This window comes from Mesocricetus auratus, unplaced genomic scaffold (genome assembly GCF_017639785.1).
Source record: "Mesocricetus auratus isolate SY011 unplaced genomic scaffold, BCM_Maur_2.0 Super-Scaffold_100691, whole genome shotgun sequence".
NCBI lineage: Eukaryota > Metazoa > Chordata > Mammalia > Rodentia > Cricetidae > Mesocricetus > Mesocricetus auratus.
In genome coordinates this window covers 5,206,162-5,227,912 of record NW_024429267.1, presented here as the reverse complement: position 1 = coordinate 5,227,912, position 21,751 = coordinate 5,206,162, and the positions used below count along the sequence as shown (strand labels likewise).

Below are 21,751 nucleotides of genomic sequence, written 5' to 3'. Positions count from 1 at the left end.
AGCAAGGGGTAGGGCCTGTTCTCCTGCTGTCACACATCTGGGCTGGCTCACCCACAACTGTACCCTCAGGGCCAGCTCTACTGTGTTGCCCAGTCAAGTAAGGCACCTGCTTTTAAATCTGGTGGTTTGAACTCAGTCCTTGGGACTCACATGGTGGGAGAGATTAGACTCCCATAAGTTGTCCTGTGATCTTCACATGTCCCCCCATGATGTACATATCGTCTCCCTCCACAGTAAATGAACAAATGTAATAAAAGATTTTTAATGCGAAATAAAAATAAGAAGTTACAGATGTTATCACTGTTTTGGGGACACAAGACTTCACTGAAGTCCCTTTCTTTCCTCCAATGATTCCAGGCAACATCAAAACACATGAAGGGCCGGTTGTGGTGGCACATGCCGGTAGGATTTGCTGAAGGAGGCAGAGGCAGGAGGCTCACGAGTTCAAGGCCAACCTGGGCTACACATGTGGCCGGGAGGTGGTGGCACATGCCTTTAGTCCCAGCACTTGGGAGGCAGAGGCAGGCAGATCTCTGTGAGTTCGAGACCAGCCTGGTCTACAAGAGCAAGTTCCAGGACAGCCTCCAAAGCCACAGAGAAACACTGTCTGGAAAAACCAAAACCAACCAACCAAACATTTGAAAAGCATATGCTGTGGGAATCTAGTAGTCATTCCATTTAAATGTTTCCCATTTGTGTATCTAAGTGCCATGACCCATGCAGCAAATGACAGTGTCCTGGCTGCCTGATGACCTCCTGGTTCACGTCCACACCTCCAACCTTTCTTTGCTGCTCCCTGACTTTTCTATCCCTCTAAAAAGCCTTCCTTAATTCAGTACTTCAGCAATCCCATGCCTTCTGTTTCCACAGCGTGTTGTTCTATGCATCCAAGACAGCCTTTTTATACTTAGGGATTATTTCTATTAAAAGTTCATAGATGGCCAGGCGGTGGTGGCACATGCCTTTAATCCCAGCACTCGGGAGGCAGAGGCAGGCGGATCTCTGTGAGTTCAAGGCCAGCCTGGTCTACAGAGTGAGTTCCAGGACAGCCTCCAAAGCCACAGAGAAACCTTGTCTCGAAAAACCAAAAAAAAAAAAAAGTTCATAGATGGTGTCTCTGCCCCTTTCTTGCAGAGAGAGGACAAAGCACATCTTGATTGCTACTGGTGTTTAATGTGGCACACCCGTCCCATTGACTGTAGTGTTCATTTGTTCCACGAGGTGGCAGCAAAGCCTGCTTGTTGCAGCTCAGCTCCTGAAGAGCTGGGCTATCAGGCTGCCAGAGGCTCCTTTTGCTCCAGAGAGCTCAGGGAAGTCAGGCCAAGAATAGGATTCCTTTCCACCTCAGCTGCAGCTTCCCTCCCTCCACTTAAGCCTTGTTTGGTTGGTTGGTTATATCTGTGTGACTGTGCATGCTATAGTGTGCCTGTGCAGGTCAGAGCACAACTTGCAAGAGTCAATTCTCTCCTTCCACCATGCAGGTCCCAGGCGCATCAGGTTTGGTGGCAAATGCCCTTACCTGATGATGAACCATTTCACATGTCACCTCCTGTTTGTTTTTGACAGGGTCTCTAGGGCTTAGGTTGACCTCAAATTCTCTACATAGTGAAGATGACCCAGAATTTCTGATCCTCCTGCCTCTACGACCCAGATGCTGGGATTACAGGTATGTAGCACCATGTCTGGTTTATGCAGATTCTGGGGATTGAATCTAGGGTTTCAAGCCAAACTACCGACTGAGCCTCATGGTCAGCCTCTGGTTCTGTGTGTGCTACATACCTATGTGTGTACAACTATGTGTGGGGGCTGGGGGTTGCCTTGATTGATTTTTGCCCGATTTTTTTGTTTTGCTTGTGTATTTTTATTTTATTTGTTATTTATTTATTTTATTTTTGAGACATCATCTCTCACTGAACCTACACGGCTTGCTTTAATAAACGATGTAGCAGTCCTACAATTATTTCTAACCTGGCTCTGGTGACATAATACTACTTACTGCTACATTGTTTATTTAAGCAAGTCATGAAGGTTGGCCATACTTGGGGGAATAGATTACACCAAAGGGAAGGGTGAGTGAAGCTGAGTAGAACAGAGATAGCTGTCCACTCCCAGGCCTGCCCGAACCACAGCTCTTAAGCTGTGTAGATGCCATACTAAAATACGTTACAGGGCACCAGGCAGTCAGAATGGGTTTCAAGCCCTGGCTAGTGCCATCTGTCTTGAGACAATAGACGGGGTGTTTGGTGGGAGGGGAGGGGTACCAATGTAACTGAGGATGGCCCCGAACTTCTTCTCATCCTGCCTCCACCTCCTGAGTGCTGGGATTATAACCGCATACCACCATACCCGGTTTATGCAGAGCTGGGGGTGTAACCCAGGGCCTTATGCTAGGCGATGATTCCGCCAACTGAGCTACAACCCCAGCTCCTCCCATTCTTGAGTTTTGTGACTAATAATGGAGACGATGACTAGCACAGCTACTTCACGAGGCCATGCGTAGACGTGTGACCTGCCCACTCTGCCCACCTGTGTACCTCACATAGTTCTGGAGGCCTGGGTGTGTTTATCCCAGACCCTGACACTGTGAGGATCCTTTCCCCAAAATGCCTCCCCCATCCCCCTGCCCTCCATGGTCCAGAACCTGACACAGTATCAAACTCAATGCTCACTTTGGCAACAGTACTTTTATTCAGTAACAAACCGGAGCCAGGCCAAGGAGGCTGTCAGGCCCCTCTCCGCACCAAAGAGAATGGGACAGAGGGCACAGTCTCAGAGCGGGAAGAGCCCTGGAGTTCACCTACCATTTGGGAGAAGGGACAAACTGCCCTTCCCACGTCCACTTGGACAAGACTCTTGTTTTCTAATAAAACACCACAAATTCTAACTTTATCAGCTAATTATCTAAAGTTCAGGATGAGCAGTCCCTAGAGGATTTGGGGTCAGGGACTTTAAGTTCTAACCTTGTTTTTAAGGAATACACTTATCCTCCTTTTTTCTTTTAAAAAAGTTTTCCTTCTGCTATTTTAAAAAAATGTTTCTGAGTATAACCAAAAATAGGTATTCTTTTTTTTTTCTTCTTTTTAACCTAAGTAGTTCAAAGAACAATATAACAGAACAGAGAAATAAAACGTAAACACACCTCATATAAAAATAACTCCTGGCCACCCCTGCTGACTGGGTAGGTCAGGTTACCTGGGTCCCGTGACACAGAAAGCTGGGGTGCCTCTGTGGGGGTCACCCACTCCAAATAATGCAGTACATTCCAGGGATTGGGCCCCATGTCTGGGCAGGGCAAGAGACAAGCCTCCAGGTCATGTCCTACCTTCCCCAGGCCCAGTGGCTTGTCTGAGAAGGTCAGGACAGGGGTGGATAGACACAGGGGATGGAGGACGGGGGAGGGGGGGGGGATGCAGGGAGGTGACTAGTTTGGGACAACAATTTATACTTCAAGGAACAACCTTCCTCTTGTTTTTGGCTTGCTTCACATTTTCTCTCTGGCCAATTTCATCTCTATTTCCGTAAGCCCCATGGTTACTTAGTCACAGCCTCCTCTGTTGGGAGAGAGGTAGGCAAGGTGAGAGGCGAAGGGGGCTTAGGAGGGTCCAGTGACGACACAGGCCCGCACAGAGGGCCTTGAGGCTTGAGGTAGACAGTTTCTTTCACACTTAGAGTTGGGACCATGTTTTTGTTTTGTTTTGTTTTTTCTTTCTTTCTTTTTTTTTTTAGTTTTCTTCTTTTTCTCTTACTCAGGGCAAGAATATGGGGCGGGAGGGGTACCCCAAAGGAGGGCTTGAGGTAGGAGTGCATTCGGGCTCTGTGGGGCAGGGGGCTGAGGCTACTGCCCCCCCGCTACTCCCAAGGACATTCATTCCGGTTGAGGTAGGTGCTGAGAGTCAAAACAGCTAAAATCCATCCTGAGAAAACAAGATCGGAGCAGGGCGACGGCATCGGGGCCAAGCCATAGTAGGGACTTTTTTTTTTTAAGTATAATTCACTTTCTCTCTCTTCTCTCTTTTTTGACTTTTAAATTTTGATTTTTAAAGGAAAACTCTGTTTCATTAGAAGTCTGTGGGCAGCAGGCATTGATGAGGGGACATTAGCTCTAGTGGGGAGACGACTTCCTGTAGGACCCTCTGGCTCCTGTGGTTTGAGAACCCTGTCCTGCAGTCAAGCTAGAAGCACTGGCGAGCTCCTAGAGCCATCCAAGTCCCACAGAACAGGAAAAACCTCGCCTTCGACCTGAGAATGGGGCATTGCCCCTCCGGAACACACCAACGCCGGCTATTGTCCCAAGTAAGCTCATAGAGAAGCTGGGACTGCTGGAGGCTGAGTGGCCTGTCCTTCACTGAGGAGGCCTACATCCTGGGGTTCTGGTGCAGGCCCAGGGCCTGCAAAGGAGGACTTGGCCTCTGTTGTCCTTCCTGGCACAAGGTTGAAGCCTTGAAGCTGAACCATGGAGACCTGGGTCTCCCCACATGGAGTAGGGTCTTCAGTTTCCTGAGGAAGGAAAGGTTGGGTATAGAAGTCAGTATCAGAGCGAGAGGTAAGAGTCAGTCTCCACCCTACCCTGGGTGTGGGTCCAGCAGATGTGTCTAGAAGTTTCACTTCACATTGCCATCAAAAAGACCATGCTGGAGGACCATTCAACCAAGTCACATAAAAAGATCCTTTTTTTCTGGTTGAGTCGTGGTGGCACCCATCTTTAATCCCAGCACTGAGGAGGCAGCTGCAGGTGGATCTCTGTGAGTTCAGTTCCAGGATAGTCAAGGCTACACAAAGAAACCCTGTCTCAGAAAAACAAAGACAAAAAGAAAAAACTGCAAAAATCCTTTCCCTTTTTATTTTGAGACAAGGTCTCACTGTGTAGCCATGGATGGCCTGGAATTTGATATGTAGACTAGGTTGGCCCTTGCCTCCTGAGTGCTGGGATTAAAGATGTGCACCGCCGCCGAGGCTTGAATCATAATTTTTTTAAAGAGGATACCATGTAGCTCAGGCTTACTCTCTATGTCGCCAAGGCTAATCCTGGAATTCTGGTCTTCATGCCCTCATATCCTAAGTGCTGCTGGGATTACAGGTATATACCACCACCCCCAGTTCACCCTGGAGTTTTTTGTTTTGTTTTGGTTTTTGGTTTTGGAGAGAGGGTTTCTCTGTGTAACCCTGGCTGTCCTGGAACTCACTCTGTAGAACAGGCTGGCCTTGAACTCACAGAGATCCACCTTCCCCTGTCTCCTGAGTGCTGGGATTAAAGGTGTATGCCACTATGCCTGGTCAGTTCATTCTAAGTAAATTTACGATTTTGCATTGGGCCACATTCATAGCTGTACTGCCAAGCACAGAAGCTTGTGGCCTGCAAGCTGGTCATGACTGGCTGTCCCTAGGCCTCCCAGCCTGACTCAGGACCCAAGGAGCATTCCTGAGTAGGAGTTAGGTGCCCCAGGAAGATCTTGCCCTCAGGCCCAGATGAAGGGAGGGGCATGAGGGAGTCAGAGACTGGGGGCGATGGTGGGAGGCACGAGCACTCACAGTAGACCTGGAGCCGGGCTGCCTAGCTGACCCAGTTGCGGGGAACAGCTGCTCCAACTCCTTGGTGTCGACATGCTTCTCGTCTCGGCCTAGCTGGCCTCCCTCTCCTCGGCTCACTCCATTCAGGGACAGGATACCAGGGTCCCTCTGGCTCCGGGGACCCTGGGGAGGGGAGAGCTGGTTTTCCACACCCTTACACAGGAGGGCCCTAAGAGATGAGCCACATGTTAGGGGAATAGCATCAGGGACAGAGGCTGAGGTGCCTCCTTCCCCTGCAACAGTTCCTTCCCAGACTCAGGACCCACCTGCCCCTTTGGCCAAACAGGAGGAAGAGGACACAGAAGACGATGCAGGTGACTCCGATGTGGATGCCGATAACAATGCCTGTGGTGGATGTATGGTTGGTGACATCTTCCTTCCGGCAGTCACATGGGGGACTCAAGGCTAGAGGGCAGGGCGGGTTGGGGCATAGCTTGCCTGGTCTGAAGCAAGATCCCTCAGCCCTCTTCCTCTGCTTGACCCCTTTCATTTTTCCTTTGGGACCCCAGCTCAATCTTTCAGTACTTTCTGAATTCCAAGTACCAGTTCTGTACCAGATACCAGATACCAAGATAGGGAGCTGAGGATGGCCTTGAACTTCTCATCCTCCACTTTCTACCTCCTGAGTGCTGTGATTAGGGATGCTATGCCTAGTTTCTGTGGCACTGGGGATGGAACCCAGGGCTTTGTAAATACTAGGCAAGCATTCTTTTGTTTTGTTTTGTTTTTGTTTTTCAAGACAGGTTTTCTCTGTGTAGCTTTGGAGTCTCTCCTGGCACTCACTCTGTAGATCAGGCTGGACTGAAACTCACGGAGATCCACCTGCCTCTGCCTCCCAAGTGCTGGGATTAAAGGTATGCGTCACCACTGCCCAGCACTAGGTAAGCATTCTATCAACTAAGCTGTATTCCCAGCGAGGACCAGCTACATTTTGTTTTGTTTTTACAGACTGTTCCATCCTTGCCATAGTTTATAAAGTATGTATAGTTAGCCCTGTTTCGTACTGGGAAAATTGAGAGACGTTTAGCAGCTTGCCCACGGCCACACAGCTGGAAAGCTGAACAGTTAAGCTTTATGCTTCCATCTACGCTGTATGCACGAGGGCCACAAACACTGTCCTCCCTCCTACCTAGCCTTCTAGTCACCCATTTCCCTCCCTTCAGGCCAGGATGCAGCCCATGGCCTACCCTTAGCCCTCACCTGTCCTCTCAGAGGCTCCCTTCAAAGACACGAAGCGAATTGTGGCGTTTCCTTCCCCGTGCTGGTTGTAGGCAAGGAGTTTCACCTCATACACAGTGCTGGGGTCTGCAGGAAGCAGGGCTACTGAGCAACTTCCCCTTCCCTACCAGGCAGCTTTGTCCCGGAGGGGAAGGGATGCCACCCCTGGCACCCAGCCCCTTGCCCTGCAGGTCTTACCGAGCTGGCTGAGGTTGTAGGAGGAGACGGTCCCAGGGAGCAAGATGGGGCCGGTGAAGGAGGCTGCGCTGGCTGGGCGGTAAAACAACTTGAAGCCCCCACTGTGTTGTGCCAGCCATGGCCAGGGTTTCCACAGCAGTTGCAGAGAGGAGCTGCCCAGCAACCGCACTGATAGTGGGGGTGGGGCGGGGGCTAGAGGGCCAAGATGCGAGCGGTCAGATGCAGCTCTAGCTGTCTGGCTTCGATCTAGAACCCAAGAACCTGACAACCCTCTGGCCTCAGGCCCGGGGCGTGGGTCTCACTCAGACAGCACCTTTCCATGAATCAGAAAAAGCCACCCCCTCCTCCCAGCACAGCAGTCCTCAGGGCCCGGCGCCTATGCTCGCACAACCTGAACAGGTGTGTGCGATGGCTCCACTCCCACAGCCTGAGTGTCTACGGTTTTACATCCTTACCTTCACCCAGGGTGCTGGCCAGGGTGGGGACAGAGGCTAAACTGGCCCCCCTTGGAGTGTAGGCCTTGATGTAGAAGCTGTAGGCAGTGGAAGGCTCAAGGTCTCTGACCAGGTGCTGGAAGGTGCTCTTGCTAACGGCTTCCTGATACTCCAGCTTGGGTGAGTCTGGGAGACAAAGGGAGTGTTAAGGGACAGGAGGGCATCTTGGGAGCTTCGGTGAAATGAGGTGGTCAGGGAGCGGGGTGTGGAAGAAAAGGAAGGTGTTGGGTCAGGATGTGTGTGGTTCAGAGGGTTAGCTACAGTGAGTGTGTGTGTGGGGGTGACAGAGCTCTCCTGATGATCACTACCCACCGGCAGCCTTCCTGATGTGCAAGACGTAGCCAATGATCTCCTTGGTGTGGGCTAGAGGCTCGCTCCAAGACACTCGAACCTCGGTGGAGGACACGGAGACAGCGCGAACGTTGCGTGGAGGGCCTGGCAACCCCTCGGCCCACAGCACGGTCAGCCTGGCACTGGCTTGGGAGGAGCCAGCAATGTTTTCAGCCACACACTGGTAGATGGCCTCATCTTCAGGACCAACTCCAGAAATGCTCAGTGTGCTGCAGGGGGAGGGAGAGCCTCAGAGGGGGACCATACCTCCCACCTGAGAGACCGAGCCCCTTCTTGTCTGAGCGAGACTCATGAGCACAAGGGTGGCAGGTGCAAGATTTCAGTCCCGTCTTACCACCCTCCTCTGGCTAGAGACACACAGTGTATTTGGGTCACTTATTTCAGACCACTGTTTCTTTCCATGATGGCACCTCCGCATGAAGCATGCATGAGCATGAGCTGGAGCGCTTGTGCGCACACGCGTGTGCACGTACACACACACACACACACCTGTTATTGTTCTTGAGCCTGACGTGGCCTCCTGGACCCAGCACTTGTCCATTCTTCAACCACGTGACATGAGGGGGTGGCTCACCTTGAGCTTGGCAGGTGAACATGGCTGTGGTCCCAGCCGGCCTGGCGATGGACTGAGGATGCTGGACAAACTCTGCTGGGGCTGAGTGGGCACAGAGGGGTCATGTAGAGAGGAACAGGGACAGCCACGGGTGAGGAGGAAGGGTAGCATGTCAGAGAAGCCTACGCTAGGTGGGCCAGGAGGGGCTCCCTCTCTTCCTTCTTCACCCCAGCATCTAGGACTAGGACTCCATCTTAAGGACTATTTAAGAGACTGACATCTGTGTCTGAAAGCAATCAAGCGGAGCTCCCTGCTCCGGAAATTGTTAAATAAATAAATGTGCTAATAGGGCTGGCTGCACCTCCAAGGCTGTAATGACAAGAGATGGATGAGCCCCCCCTTCACAACCCAGTTCCACTTCCCTCCAATCCCCCGCCTGGAGCCTCTATTAACATCCAGGAATGGAATACTCCATCACTTTCTTGTGGACAGATTAACAGCATATAACATGCTAAACAAACGGCATTTAAGTTCCTAATCCCCTGTTTCCCATCTCCATGCCCATGCCGTGGGAGGAGATACAGCCAGGGAAAGGCCTGGATGTGGGAACTGAGGCTGGCTGCAGGCCCCACACCATGTGAGCAGGGCGGGAGCTGCTGAGCGGGAGGGGGCTGACAGGCGCACTGGCACGCACAGCAGGCAGGTGTGAGCGTGGAAGTGCCACACGTGCGAATGAGACGGCTCCACGGGAAGAAGGGCCATGGGTGAGCCAGGGGAGCGGCCTGCTGATATCAGAAAGTGGCAGTGCCTTCCAAGGTGGAGGGGAGGCACACACGGGTGCAGGGCACATGGGTTGCAGGCCAGAGAACGCACATCCCTCTTGGCGCTGGTAGTCCTGTTCTGGGGGAGACCTGCTGCCTGTGACCTGGCCAGAGACCTAAGAGGGGTGAGGGTCAGGGCTAGGGTGAGGACAGACAGCGGCAGCAACAGAAGGTACTGGTCTCTGGCACAGGCAGATGCTGAGGGGGCATGGAAAGGGTTTGGCTGCTCTGTACCTTGTACCACCAGCCGGCCCTGGGCTGTCCTCCGCACCCGGGTGCCAGGCCTGTTGGCTGCACAGACATAGACACCCGAGTGCTGGACGGTCACATCTGAGATGATGAGGTTTCCTGTGCCCAGCACCTGGATGCCCTCCACCCCGATGGGGCGGCCATCTGCAATGGAAGCAGAGGGAGAATGAGCTGTGGCAGGAGTGTAAAGGATGGGAAGGATGAGGCCATTCCAGAAGGCTTATCCCTTTACCACTCTTTCAGAAAGCCCTGGCCTACGGCTTTGGCACAGTCCCTCCGCAGAGCTCTGGAAGTAGCAGAGAAACATAGTACTTGAGCCCAACGGCAGGGGCTAGTGTTCTGATTCTAGTGTGATAACTGCTGGCTGCTTTTGCTGTTACTGTTTTTGTTTTAGACAGCATCTCACTGCATCGCCTAGAGTGACATCATCCTGCTTCAGCCCGTAGGTACTTCTAGTCCCTTCTCCTTGAATCCATAGAGGACTTGGGATTGTCCAGCAGTTGTAAACGCCATGGCTGATTTTCTGTTCTACTCCAGGACGCTGAGGCACACTACATGCCCATGAATACAAAGGCTCCAAGAAGTTCCTCAGTAAAGAACCCTGGGTAACTCTGATTCCCACACTTGTTAGGCCCCTGAGCCGTTCTTTTTCTCCCGTTAGGCCATACTTTGGGAAATGATGGAGCAGATGGCCCCTGGAGTGCTAGGGGCTCCTGATGGTAGCATACAGTTTCCAGCCTCTCCCTGGGACTCAGGCCCTCCCCCCACCCCAGGGATCAGATTAGCACAGCCAGAACACAAGGAGACAGCTCCCCATTCAGACCCTGAAGTGGTGAAATCTACTCCATTATCCCACACAGCCCCTCCTTCCCCCATCACTCAGCTGCTAGTGTGGCATAGTCTCCTTGTGAATGCCACCCCACCCCACCCTCTAGAGGCTCCTTCCCCCAGTGACCTTTCGGCTCAGACTAGTGGCCCATCTGCACCCTTTCACTACTTTCTTCTGCTGCCTGGGGATTCGGGCTGGGGCGACCTGGGAGCAGGCAAGCCTGGGAGTGGGGGAGCAGAGCCAGGGTGGGATGCTTGCTAGGATTTTGAAGGCTGAGGATTGCATGGCTGGGGGTGTGGCCAGGGCACAGAGGGTGGGGTGGGAGGGACTGGGTGCTGAGGGCTGCAGAGAGAGAGTTCTGGGGCCTAGAGAGACACTGAGGGAGAAGTGTCTATACTCTGTAACCCAGGGAACTAAGCCAGCCCTGCAGTGAGAGAGAATGCAGCAGCAGGCTGACCTCCAGAGAAACGCAGCCCCTCCCCAGGCCATAGGGAGGGAGGGGATCGACCCTTGTGGAGAACAAACACAATTTAAGTCCCCCCAGAGCTGGGTGATGAGACCATGAGGCCAGCACTCCCAGGGGGTAGGCTGGCCAGAGAGCTGAGCTACGGATAAGGCTCACCCAGGCGGCTCCAGGACACAATGGGGCGCGGGTTGCCCGTGGCGACACACTCCAGCACTGCAGTCTGGTGCACTGTCAGGGTGAGGTTCTCAGGCCCCACAAGGATGGTGGGCTCCTTGTAGGCCCCAGAGCCTGAGCCTGGGAGGAGAAGACCACACGTCCTTATTTCAGCTGGAGGCTTTTTCACCTCCTCGCTCCCACTCATGACCCTGGATACACACACCAGCCCCAAACCAAGTACGGAGGACAGGGAGAGGCTGGGGAACCTGAGGGTCCTGACAACCATCCTTCCTCTCCCAGCCAGGCCTCCAGCACTGGGAGAGCCCAGGGATCATTGGGAAGACTCGCTTCTCAGGAAGACAGGACTAAAGACCAGGCTTAGCTGCCTTCAGCTTGTGCTCACAGGGTCTCCATATATACTTGGTCACCCTGGGGAAATGGGTCTATCCGGCAGTAAACCAGCGGGGGTGGCTGAGAGAACTGGACGGGCCGAAGGAGCTCACCTGACACAGTGAGCCTCGCCCCATGGCTGACACGCACACTGGCAGTGTTTGAGGCCACACAATGGAAGACACCGCTGTCCTCTGCCCGAAGTCCTGTTATCTGCAAGACCCCCTTGGGCAGTAATGTGTACCTGTTAGGGGAGAGCACAGCTGACTACCAGCACAGTCATTGCGACCCCAAACCACGGGGAATTAAACTGAGATGTGGACACTAACTCAACCATAGTGTTGTGATCACAGACGCTCACTGGGATCCCCCCTCAGGTGGATATACCCTCCTAACCTTGATAACAACCACACGCAATCCTCACACACACTTTTGTGAGCCTAGAATCAGGGCCCAGTAAGCCATGTAACTGCAGCTTGCATAAATAGCACTGTCCCAGGCTGAAGGCATCCAAAGTCAGTACCCAGTCATCCTCTCAGTCTTTCACACTAGAGACTCACCTCTCATTGTCTGTGTCAATGGGAACTCTGTTCTTCTCCCACGTGATCAGGGGCTTGGGAAGCCCATGGATTTGGCACTGGAAGCGGGCCACACCACCTTCTTCACCCATGGTGGCCTGGGGATGCACATGGAAGTCTGACATGGCTAGGGAGACAGAAGAGGGGGGACAGATAAGGTGAACTGTGGAGGTGCAGAGGGAGAGGTGAGGGGCCCCCACTGAGGTACTGTCTGCTTGAGGCAGTACAGTAGCTTAAGAAACACACCAGCCCTCCCCTCGGCCCTCCCCACCATGGGTAGGCACCCTGATCCCAGACATGGCATAATCTTTAAGAGACCTGGGGAGGAGACGCTGAGACAAGACATTGTCATACACATAGTTCACAACTGAGAACCATGCAATCGTGTTACCAAAAAAGGGAGAAAAGGAAAAAATCATAAAGTTTTGAATATATTTACAACACCGTAATGGCTGTATTTACGGTTTCCCTTGGCTGTAGGGTGGACATGGAGAGCAGACCAATTCCAGAATGATGAAGCTCTAACAAGGCATGTGGGAGCTGTGGAGGCTTCCCTCGGAGGGAAGGGTCTCCAGGACCTCACTTATGAAGGCCACCTAGAGAAAGGCACTTTTCCCAAATTGTCTGCCATCTCTTTATCGGCTGTGACCTGAGCAGTATGTGCCACATTCTACAGGACTGGAAACTGAGGCCCAGAGGGGGACTGGTTCACCACTGTTACCTAGTAGGAACACTGTCAATAGCAGCTTTGCCAGCCTCTTCCTTACCAGGGCCCAGTGGCTTTCACCGTTTTCTTCCTCCCTTGTCCTCTCCCCCTACACACGTTAGTTCTTCTGCAGTTTCCACAAGCGCCCCGTGAGGGTAGTGAATCCATGCAAGGTGACAGGCCTCTCAGAAGACTGTCAAACCTACCAATCTACATTTCAATGTGTCATAAATATTCAAGGGCCCCTCCCCACCTTTCGGGGATCAGATTCACACTTAAACTCTGATCCACAGAGGGGGCCATGGTGGCCCCTTGTACCCCCAGCTGGTTAAGTGTTCCTCCCACCCTGTTCCCACCCTGGCTCAGGCCCCACACTGCAAACCTGGAGAAAGGCCCCTCCCACACAAGCTCCCAGCTTCAGCACCCGGACTGAGATTTCATTAAAATCCACTTTGCTTCAAGTGCAGGAAGGCGGTACACCATCTGTCCAAGCTGCAGCCCCTCCCCTCTGGCACTCCATCAATTGGGGCAGTGGCTCCCTCCCTCCCACAGGGCACCCCCCCACAGCAGCAGGGACCCTGGAGCTTGTTGCTGGCTGTCCCTGCTCTAGACTCCCCCGCATGCCTGGACAGCCTTCCTCGTGGCCCCAGTGTCCCTTCTCAGGGTCCCTCAACCCGCAGTCCCGTTCTGGACTCTCCAGCATCGCAGCAGCTCGAAAGGATGAGGATGAGGAGCTCTGTGCCTTCCCCTGAGAGTCTCTGGGGGCTGGCTCCTTTGTGGCTATTCCCCATCTCATTTGCATGTGGTTCATTAAATATAAACATGCATAAAAATCCCCGGCCCAGCCTCCTCCTCTCTGATGGCCTCCTGGGAGTGTGGTGGATGGGTGTGCACAGCTCCTTGTACACGTGTTCCAGGCTAGGTGTTTGCGGGGAAGCCTGGCTCCGTCTCCTGTATCTGGCCCGACTGTCCCCATTGGACAACAGTAGGGGTTTGAATCTTCCAGCTACCATGGCAGACATGTGTTTCTGGTGTTGTGTAGGGGCTTAATCTCGAGTGTCTCTCACTGGGTAAAGCTCTTGTGGACAGGACTTTGGAACCTGGGTTTGGGAGGGAAGGGCAAGTGGTCCAGCTGGGGCTCCATGAGAGGCTCCCCAGGGAGCACCCAGAGGTCAGCCTGCCCTGCCTCAGGCCAAAGGCTGTGCTTGGCTAAAGGCCTGTGGGTCAACCCAGGGTTCAGGGTTGGAGGTTGAAAAGTCTCTGGGGCTCTGTCCAGCGCAACCTCCAGGAAGGCAGGGCTGGAGTCAGATTTGGGAGGGGGGCACCCAGGCTCCAGAGTCTGCTCTCTTGCTTCCTCACCCAGACCCTGCTTGAGTAGGAGCTGATGTCCCTTCTTCACTACACTGGGGAGGAGCTGTATCTCCCTAACCCCCATCCCAGACCTGGGGTATGGACTGATGGCTCTGCGGATGCCTCCTCATTTCAGAATCAAGCCTTTTGTGCCCCTAGGTCCCCTGGCTGGACTCCCTGGAGACCCTAGAACTGGTCTGAGGAGAGACAGAAGAAGCTGCTTTGCAGGTCTAGGTGCTGGGATGGCGGGGTCTGGCCTTTACAGAGCAGCCCTCCCTCCAACCCCCAGCCTCAGAAGAAAACCATCAGCACAGTGAGCTTGAGTATGAAGCTGCTGGGAAGGATGCCAGCGCTGGAAGGGGGTGGGCAAGGAGTCAGTCCTCAACCCGTAAGGTCACTGGACTCCTGAAGGCCCCCTGGGCCTGTCCTGCCCTCACTGCCCTCATTGGAGCAGACCCGGAGGGCCCTGGGTGCTGTCTTGTGGGCACACTTATGCTGAAGGGTTGCTTTGCTTGTCCAAAAATGCTTGAAAACTATTTTGAAGCGAATCCTTTTGTCTTGTAAAAGGGGGCACTGAAGCCAAGGCTTTCTGTGTGTGTGGGGTACACCTTAGTACCCCAGCAGGTTTCTTCTCCCTCCAAGGCCAGGAAACCCTGCAGCAGACTGTATGTTAAACCAGGCTACTCTTCTACTTTTTCTTCTTTTTTTAAAGAGGATGTTATTTAGGCTGGGTGGTGGTAGCACACACCTTTAATCCCAGCACTCAGGAGGCAGAGGCAAGTGGTTTTCTGTAAGTTTGAGACCAGCCTGGTCTACGGAGTTCCAAAACATCTGGGTTTCAAAACCCTGTCTGGAAAAATCAAACAAAAATAAATACTATTTATCTTACGTGTATGGGTATTTTGCCTGCATTTATGTCTATTATAATGTGTGTACCTATTGTTTAAATAGACCAGAAGAGGGTGTCATATCCCCTGGAACTGGAGTTATAGACAATCGTGAGCTGCCAGGTGGGTGCTGGAATCGAACCTGTGTCCTCTGGAAGAGCAGCCAGTGCTCTCAACTGGATCATTTCTCCAGCCCCAGCCAGCCTTGTCTTAAGGCTGAGGGAAAGTCAAGAGCATAGATAGAAGATAGAGTTGTTGCCTCAACTTCACCTGAGGAGTGCAGCTGGCCTGTCAGGTGTGCTCTTGTCACAAAGTCTTCTGCTTCCCTGGCCTCTTCCAGTCCTTCACTTACTCTTTGGTCAGCCTGGGGCTTACTGAGTAACCTAGTTTATGCAGGATAAATGGAGGGGTAGGTGCCCTCCAGACCCTCAGATTCTGAGCTAACCTTTGCCACAGTCTCCAGGCCATAGAGCCTACCCAGCTAGGCTGGAGTCTCAGAACCTTCAAGGTTCTCCCAGCTCTCAAACAGGCTTAGGGCTCTGCTAGTGTCCTGGTAGTGTGTGTGTGTGTGTGTGTGTGTGTTTGTTTGCTGTGGGATATTTGCACACTATGTAAAGATACATTGCTATGATTGGTTTAATAAAGAGCTGAATGGCCAACAGCTAGGCAGGAGAGATAGGCAGGACTTCCAGGGAGAGAGAGAGGAAGTAGGAGATGAATCTAGGCCTGCAAGTAATGCCAGGAGACATGGAGAGGAAACAGGAGGTACAAGAAGGATATATAAGGTGATATAACGTAGATTAATATAAATGAGTTAACTTAAGTCATAAGAGCTAGATAGGAACAAATCTAAGCTATAGGCTGAGTTTTCATAATAAGTCCCTATGTCATTATTGGGGAGCTGGCTGGAGGAACAGAGAAACACTCATTGCATGCAAACAGGCTTTTGGACTCCTCTAGTGTCAAGTTAGAGCATATCTGGTTCACAAGTTGTGTGTGTGTGTGTGTGTGTGTGTGTGTGTGTGTGTGTGTGTGTGTGTATGTGAATGGTGTTTGTTCTGTTCTGGTTTTTTTGTTTGTTTGCTTGTTTTGTTTTTTGTTTTTTGTTTTTTTTGAGACAGGGTTGCTCTGTGTGACCTTGGCTGGCCTGGAACTCTCTCTGTAGACCAGGCTGGCTTCCAACTCACAGAGATCTGCCTGCCTCTGCCTCCCGAGTTCTGGGATTAAAGGCGTGCACCACCACCTAGCTTTTGTTCCGTTTTTTTAAGACAGAATTTTGCTATGTAGCCCAGGTTGACCTCAAACAATGCAATCCTCCTTCTGTAGCCTCCCAGGAGTTGGGATTCTAGACGAGAGCTACCACACCCCCACAGAAATCTGTTCTTAGCCAGTGTGACAGTGTTCGTGTGCAATCCAGGTATTAGGGAGGCTGAAGCAGGATGATCATGAACTCAAGCCCAGTTTGAGCTGCACAGTGGGATTCTAAATCGAAAATGAAAATAAGGTCCCTTTATGATTGGGCTTGAGACGGCAGTTCTGGGTTCCTGGGTACTTTTATGTTATTATCTGTGTGGGGAAAGGGTTCCTGAAGCACATGTGGAACACGGGGTTGCCAGCAGGGACTCTGAATTCACTGAACAAGTCACCACAGTGGTTGACGACTGTGGCCTGCGCTCGCTGCTGGACGTTGAAGCAGTGCTGTGACCCTTGCTGTTGGTGCGTGCCACTTCTGCAGAAACCCGTCGGTCCTCTGAGGACGGTTGTGGGTTCCTCACTCCCAGCTGGGTGACAGGACAGGTAATGCAGTAGGTGGGAGCCCTGCCAGGTGGGAGGGCCAAAAGGAAGCAGCAGGGTAAGGAGGTGACAAGCCTGTGTCCTGTGTACTTTTGAAAAGGCTCTTCCAGCTCCCCTGTGGCCCACCATGGGTACAGCCAGTTATGGGGAGGCAAGAGGGGCTGAGAATGAGGGCAGCAATCCTTGTTTGGAAGGGAATAGAAACGACAGGAAATGGTCCTGGACACCCCTATAAATCACCCAGAGGGACGGGATCTCCTGAGAACCGGATCTACAGCAGTTCAGGGAGGGGAGCTTATTTTATTGCCTGGTCCAGGGCCTTTGCAGAGGTCAGGCCTGGATTTGATTAGACAGGCTCCAGGGGGCCTCGGGGGGGCAGTGAAAGGTTAAGGCAGAGCCCTGGGAAGGAAGCAGCTCTCCCACCTTTGGCTGCAGCTAGATTACTATCCGGTGTGTGATGACAAAAAGGAGCTGTGGACATAGTTGAAAAACTTAGACTTAGCCAAAGTTAGTAGGTACTGGGTGAAGGGTTTCTGGGAGCTGACTGCCTCATTCCCATACACTCATTCAAGGGGGGTTCACTGAGAAGACTTATCCAAAGATCCTGGAAGCTAAACACGCACACACACACACACACACTTAGGTACACACACATGTGCACACATGCACACATGCACATCATCTACCTACCCATCTATCCATCTATCACTGTCAAGGACTGAAGCACATAGCATCCTGGAAACCCAGCTCCTCCTCAGCCAACATGGATACTTGTAACATTTTCTTCTTACACCAAGCACAGGCCTGCACCCCAGACAAGGCTACCAATTGCTTCAAACTTTCCCCTAGAACTTCAGTAAGTTGTCATGTCTGTGTACCCATGAAGGATTAGTTCCAGAGCCCTCTGCAGATAACAAGCATCTGTGAAAGTTCTTGTTCCTTACATAAAATAGGCAAACCTCCCATGTGCTTTAAATCATCCAAGTTACCTAATTTTTAATTATATGTGGGAGTGAGGGTAGGGGTGCTTGCATGTAGTTGCTTGGGGAGTCCAGAAGAGGGTGTTGGAAGCTGTATTTATAGGCAGTCATGAGTTGCCTGGCCTGAATGCGGGGAACTGAACTCTGGTCCTCTGGAAGAGCAGCAAGTGCTCTTAACTGCTGAGCCATCTCTTCAGTCCCTGAGTTACTTCTTTTTTTTTTTTTAAGACAGGGTTTCTCTGTATTGTTTTGGAGGCTGTCCTGAAGCTTGCTCTGTACACCAGGCTGGCCTCAAACTCAGAGATCCACTTGCCTCTGCCTCCCAAGTGCTGGGATTCAAGGTGTGTGCCACCAACGCCCAGCCCTGAGTTACTCCTTATAATAATTAATAAAATATAAATGCTGATAGTGTTACATTGTACTGTTTAGGCCTTAAACATTAGGGAATAATGACAGGAAATGCATGTACATGATCAGTCTGGATGCAAGTCTTTTTAAAAAATATTTTGCATAAGAATGTGCAAATATGGGTTGGAGAGATGGCTCAGAGGTTAAGAGCACTGACTTCTCTTCCAGAGGTTCCGAGTTCAATTCCCAGCAACCACATGGTGGCTCACAACCATCTGTAATGAGATCTGGCGCCCTCTTCTGGCATGCAAGCATGCATGCAGACAGAATACTGTCTACATAATAAATAAATAAATCTTTAAAAAAAAAGAATGTGCAAACATGTGCACATTCCCCAACCACCCACAAACAAATATATGTATATTCAATCTACAGTTTATAATTGATTCAAATTTGGGAAGCTGAAGCCCACTGCTACAGGACTGACAGTATGGTGGGAAGCTATGAGGTACTTGATATGTACCTATGTAAAACTGAGATGTCCTATAGAAATAATATACACACTAGGTTAGCACCTAAGAAAAGTAAAAGGGAGCTGGGCATGGTGGTGTGTGCCTTTAATCCCAGCACTCAGGAGGCAGGCAGATCTCTGAGTTTGAGACTAGCCTGGTCTACATATCAAGTTCCAGGTTAGCCAGGGCTACAGAGTGAGATCCTATCTCAAAAACACAACAAATAAACAAATAAATAAATAAATAAAGTAAACTATACTTGTGTTTTGTTTTTACTTTCTTGTAAATGTGACTACTAGAGGATTTAATTGCCTATGGCACTAAAATACTCTCACTAGCAAATGAGGATCTGAAAACCTCAACTTGTTTCTGCACAACAGTCCTCCTAACTTCTGAGATGGCGGTTGTCTGGACACACATCTTCTAAAGGAAGCTCTGGCCATCTAGTGTCTATACATTTCTACTAGAATTAGGGTTGGCAAGATGGCTTAGCACATGAGGGTGCTTGCCGCTAAGCCCGAGGACTAAATCCCATCACTGAGACCACAGTGCAGGAGAGAACTGACTCCTGCAAGTCGTTCTCTGACTTCCACACATAGCCCATAGCATGTGAGTCCTCACTCCCTTAAAAATAAATGTACTGAAAATAATGAAATAAATTCAATTTAAAAATATAAATTCTCGGGGGCTGGAGGGATGGCTCAGAGGTTAAGAGCACTGACTGCTCTTCCAGGGGTCCTGAGTTCAATTCCCAGCAACCACATGGTGGCTCACAACTATCTACAATTCAATCTGGTGTCCTCTTCTGGCATGTAGGCAGAACACTGTATATGTAATAAATAAATCTTTAAAAAATATATAAATTCTCGCCGGGCGTTGGTGGCACACGCCTTTGATCCCAGCACTTGAGAGGCAGAGGCAGGCAGATCTCTGAGTTCAAGGCCAGCCTGGTCTACAAAATGAATTTCAGGAAGGCCAGGGCTACATAGAGAAACACTGTCTCAGAAAACCAATAAAATAATAAAAAAGATGTAAATTTTTTTGTCTAAGTCACTTAGGCTTCCTGGCACCTTTCAAATGCTCACAGGCATAAGTCGGCTATTGGCTGTGGGGCAGACCCAGCAGAATTTCAGTCATCACAAAGCTCTGTCGAAAGTGCTCAGCTGAAGGCTTCAGAGCCCTAACTGCTTCTCTCTTCCTCTTTCTCACTGCTGCCCATCAAAAAGGACCCCTTCTGTCCATCTTCATTCCTGTCCCCCCGCCGCTCACAGCTCGCCCTCCTCTTGGCCACATGAACACAAAAAGAGGACAAGGCCCACATTTGGTATGCTGACCTGTGAGCCAGGTGACTTCACATGGCAAGATTCTGTCCTGTCCCAAGTTGGGAAGTATTTGCTAAGAACTTTTTGGGACTAGTGGTACAGATGTCACGGAAGACTCTGGAATCACACAAAACCGAGTTCAAAGTTCAACACTACAGCTCATCCCAACTTCAGCTCACTATTATGAACTCTGAGAGCTTCTTTGCTGTTGTCGTTGGCTTTTTGTTTTGGGACAGAGCCTCACTGTGCAGCTCTGGCTGGCTTGGAACTTACTTCCCAGGGGTGGGAAGTCCTGGCCTCAAAACTCCGAGACCCACCTGCCTCTGCCTCTGGGGTGAGAGCCATGTGCTTGACATTTCAGCTGGTCCTCAGAACTTCTGTTGTTTTCATTTATAAAGTACAGGCGTACTTTCCTCACTGGGCCTGCTGCTGTCTACTGTTGGAGGGGATCAGGGAAACTGAGCTTAAAGAGAGCTACGAGGAGATGAACGAGCAAGGCTGGAGATGGAGGACTCCGTCAAGGGTCGAGCAATCTTTCCGAGGAGAGGACAAAGCAGAGGTGGGCACCTCAAGCCCCCTGGATCTGCCACTGAAGAGAATTCCCAAGAGGATGGTGAATGGGGAGGGAGTTCGTGGGGGTTGGGGACAACAGGGTTTTAACCAGAGGGTGGTCGCTTCTATCTGACTTCTGCTTGGAGGTTTCATAGAGACAAGCTGTCAGTTGGAAGAGGCCGCTGGCTAATCGAGGCCTTGATTTCTCTAGTAAAATGTTTATGAAGCCCATAAACTCTGTCTTTATTGGCCAGGCTCATTCCCAGTGTTGGATGTGGCTCTCTGAGGCATAGTTAAAACACCTGCTGAACTAGGCACCGATGGCGACTCTGGCCTCCGTCCAGACCCATTCAGCAGAACCAGCAGTGAGGCTTTGGAGGGCAAGGGGCTGTACCCCACCTCACATACTCTTTAATCCCAGGGACACCTCTGTAAATGCCCCATTCCAAAAAGACTAGGGGAAGGAGGGCGGAGATGGTGAGGGACCCTGTATTGCTCCTGCTGCCCTTACCCCAGGGTAGGAAACACCGGCCTTTAGACACAGTTACCTGGCCCAGGCTCTATCCTCCTAACACTGTTCGCATTTCCCTATCATCCAGACCTCTCCTAGCCCTTGACTTTAGCTCTGTTAAGGAGCAAGACACCCTGGCCAGCTGTGGTCATCAAGATGGTCAAAAGCACAACTCAGTAGTCCTGTGGACTTGCCCGTGGATAGAACTGGGGTTCTGAATCCAAATGTGCACTAGGAAGTGGGAAGGGCCATGTGGATGTTGGAATCGCAGAGGAGGGCAGATGGACCTACAGACAGCTTCATAAGACTGTGGTTGACTCAGAAGCTTGCTGGTCTTTGCTGGCCAGATTTTACCAGGTGATCCTGCTGAGAAACCTCTACATCCCTGGAGCTGCTGACCCCTTCTTGGGTCTCTGAACCCCAGGCTTTCTCTCCCACCCTCTGACTCCACCACCAGCTCACCAATCTCCCCTACCCTGGCCCCAATTCTAACACAAAAGGCAACTTTGTCTTTCAAGTCCCCAGCCATAAATCCACAGCTCACCCCTCTGCAGCCACCTCTGACAAATGGAGGCCCTGGAAGGGGGAGTGGTGGTGCGCGATGGCGTGTGGAGGGGGTTGCACTCTCCTTAGGAAAGTCTGTGCTTCCAACTACTGACCTCGGCAAGGCTGGGAAACCTCCAAACTTGGATACCACAGTAGGTCAAAGGCAGGACAGCAGGAGAACCCAGGGTCGGGGCCAAGGAGACTAAAACTCTGCAAAGCCCTACTTTTAATCACTTAGCCTGGAAGTTTGGAGGCTCTAGCTCTTCCCTGGGTACCTCCTCCTCCACTTCCAGCCTCCCATGGAGGGTGTGAAGTATGCCTGGAGAGTGTGTGCTTGCCTATTAAGTATGTGTGCCTAAGGGTAGATGTGAC

The 21,751-nt window shown here is 51.4% G+C and overlaps 1 protein-coding gene across 2 annotated transcripts in view; it reads right to left on the bottom strand.

Annotated features, from left to right (window-relative positions):
* Positions 1-2,665: 2,665 nt before the first annotated feature.
* The window catches only part of Igdcc3 (immunoglobulin superfamily DCC subclass member 3), a 44,448-nt gene continuing 25,362 nt past the window's right edge, over positions 2,666-21,751 (bottom strand). Inside the window, exons 3-14 of one of the 2 annotated variants that reach the window (XM_040740171.1) lie at positions 11,854-11,998; positions 11,407-11,537; positions 10,904-11,041; positions 9,438-9,596; positions 8,319-8,484; positions 7,791-8,038; positions 7,440-7,604; positions 6,985-7,176; positions 6,769-6,873; positions 5,835-5,973; positions 5,530-5,737; positions 2,666-4,497 (exon numbers count right to left, since the gene is read on the bottom strand). In XM_040740171.1, the coding sequence (XP_040596105.1) occupies positions 4,300-4,497; positions 5,530-5,737; positions 5,835-5,973; positions 6,769-6,873; positions 6,985-7,176; positions 7,440-7,604; positions 7,791-8,038; positions 8,319-8,484; positions 9,438-9,596; positions 10,904-11,041; positions 11,407-11,537; positions 11,854-11,998 (1,994 nt within the window). In that variant the 3' untranslated portion in view covers positions 2,666-4,299. The remainder of the gene's footprint in view (positions 4,498-5,529; positions 5,738-5,834; positions 5,974-6,768; positions 6,874-6,984; positions 7,177-7,439; positions 7,605-7,790; positions 8,039-8,318; positions 8,485-9,437; positions 9,597-10,903; positions 11,042-11,406; positions 11,538-11,853; positions 11,999-21,751) is intronic. The other variant, XM_040740172.1, reaches the window with a different exon arrangement.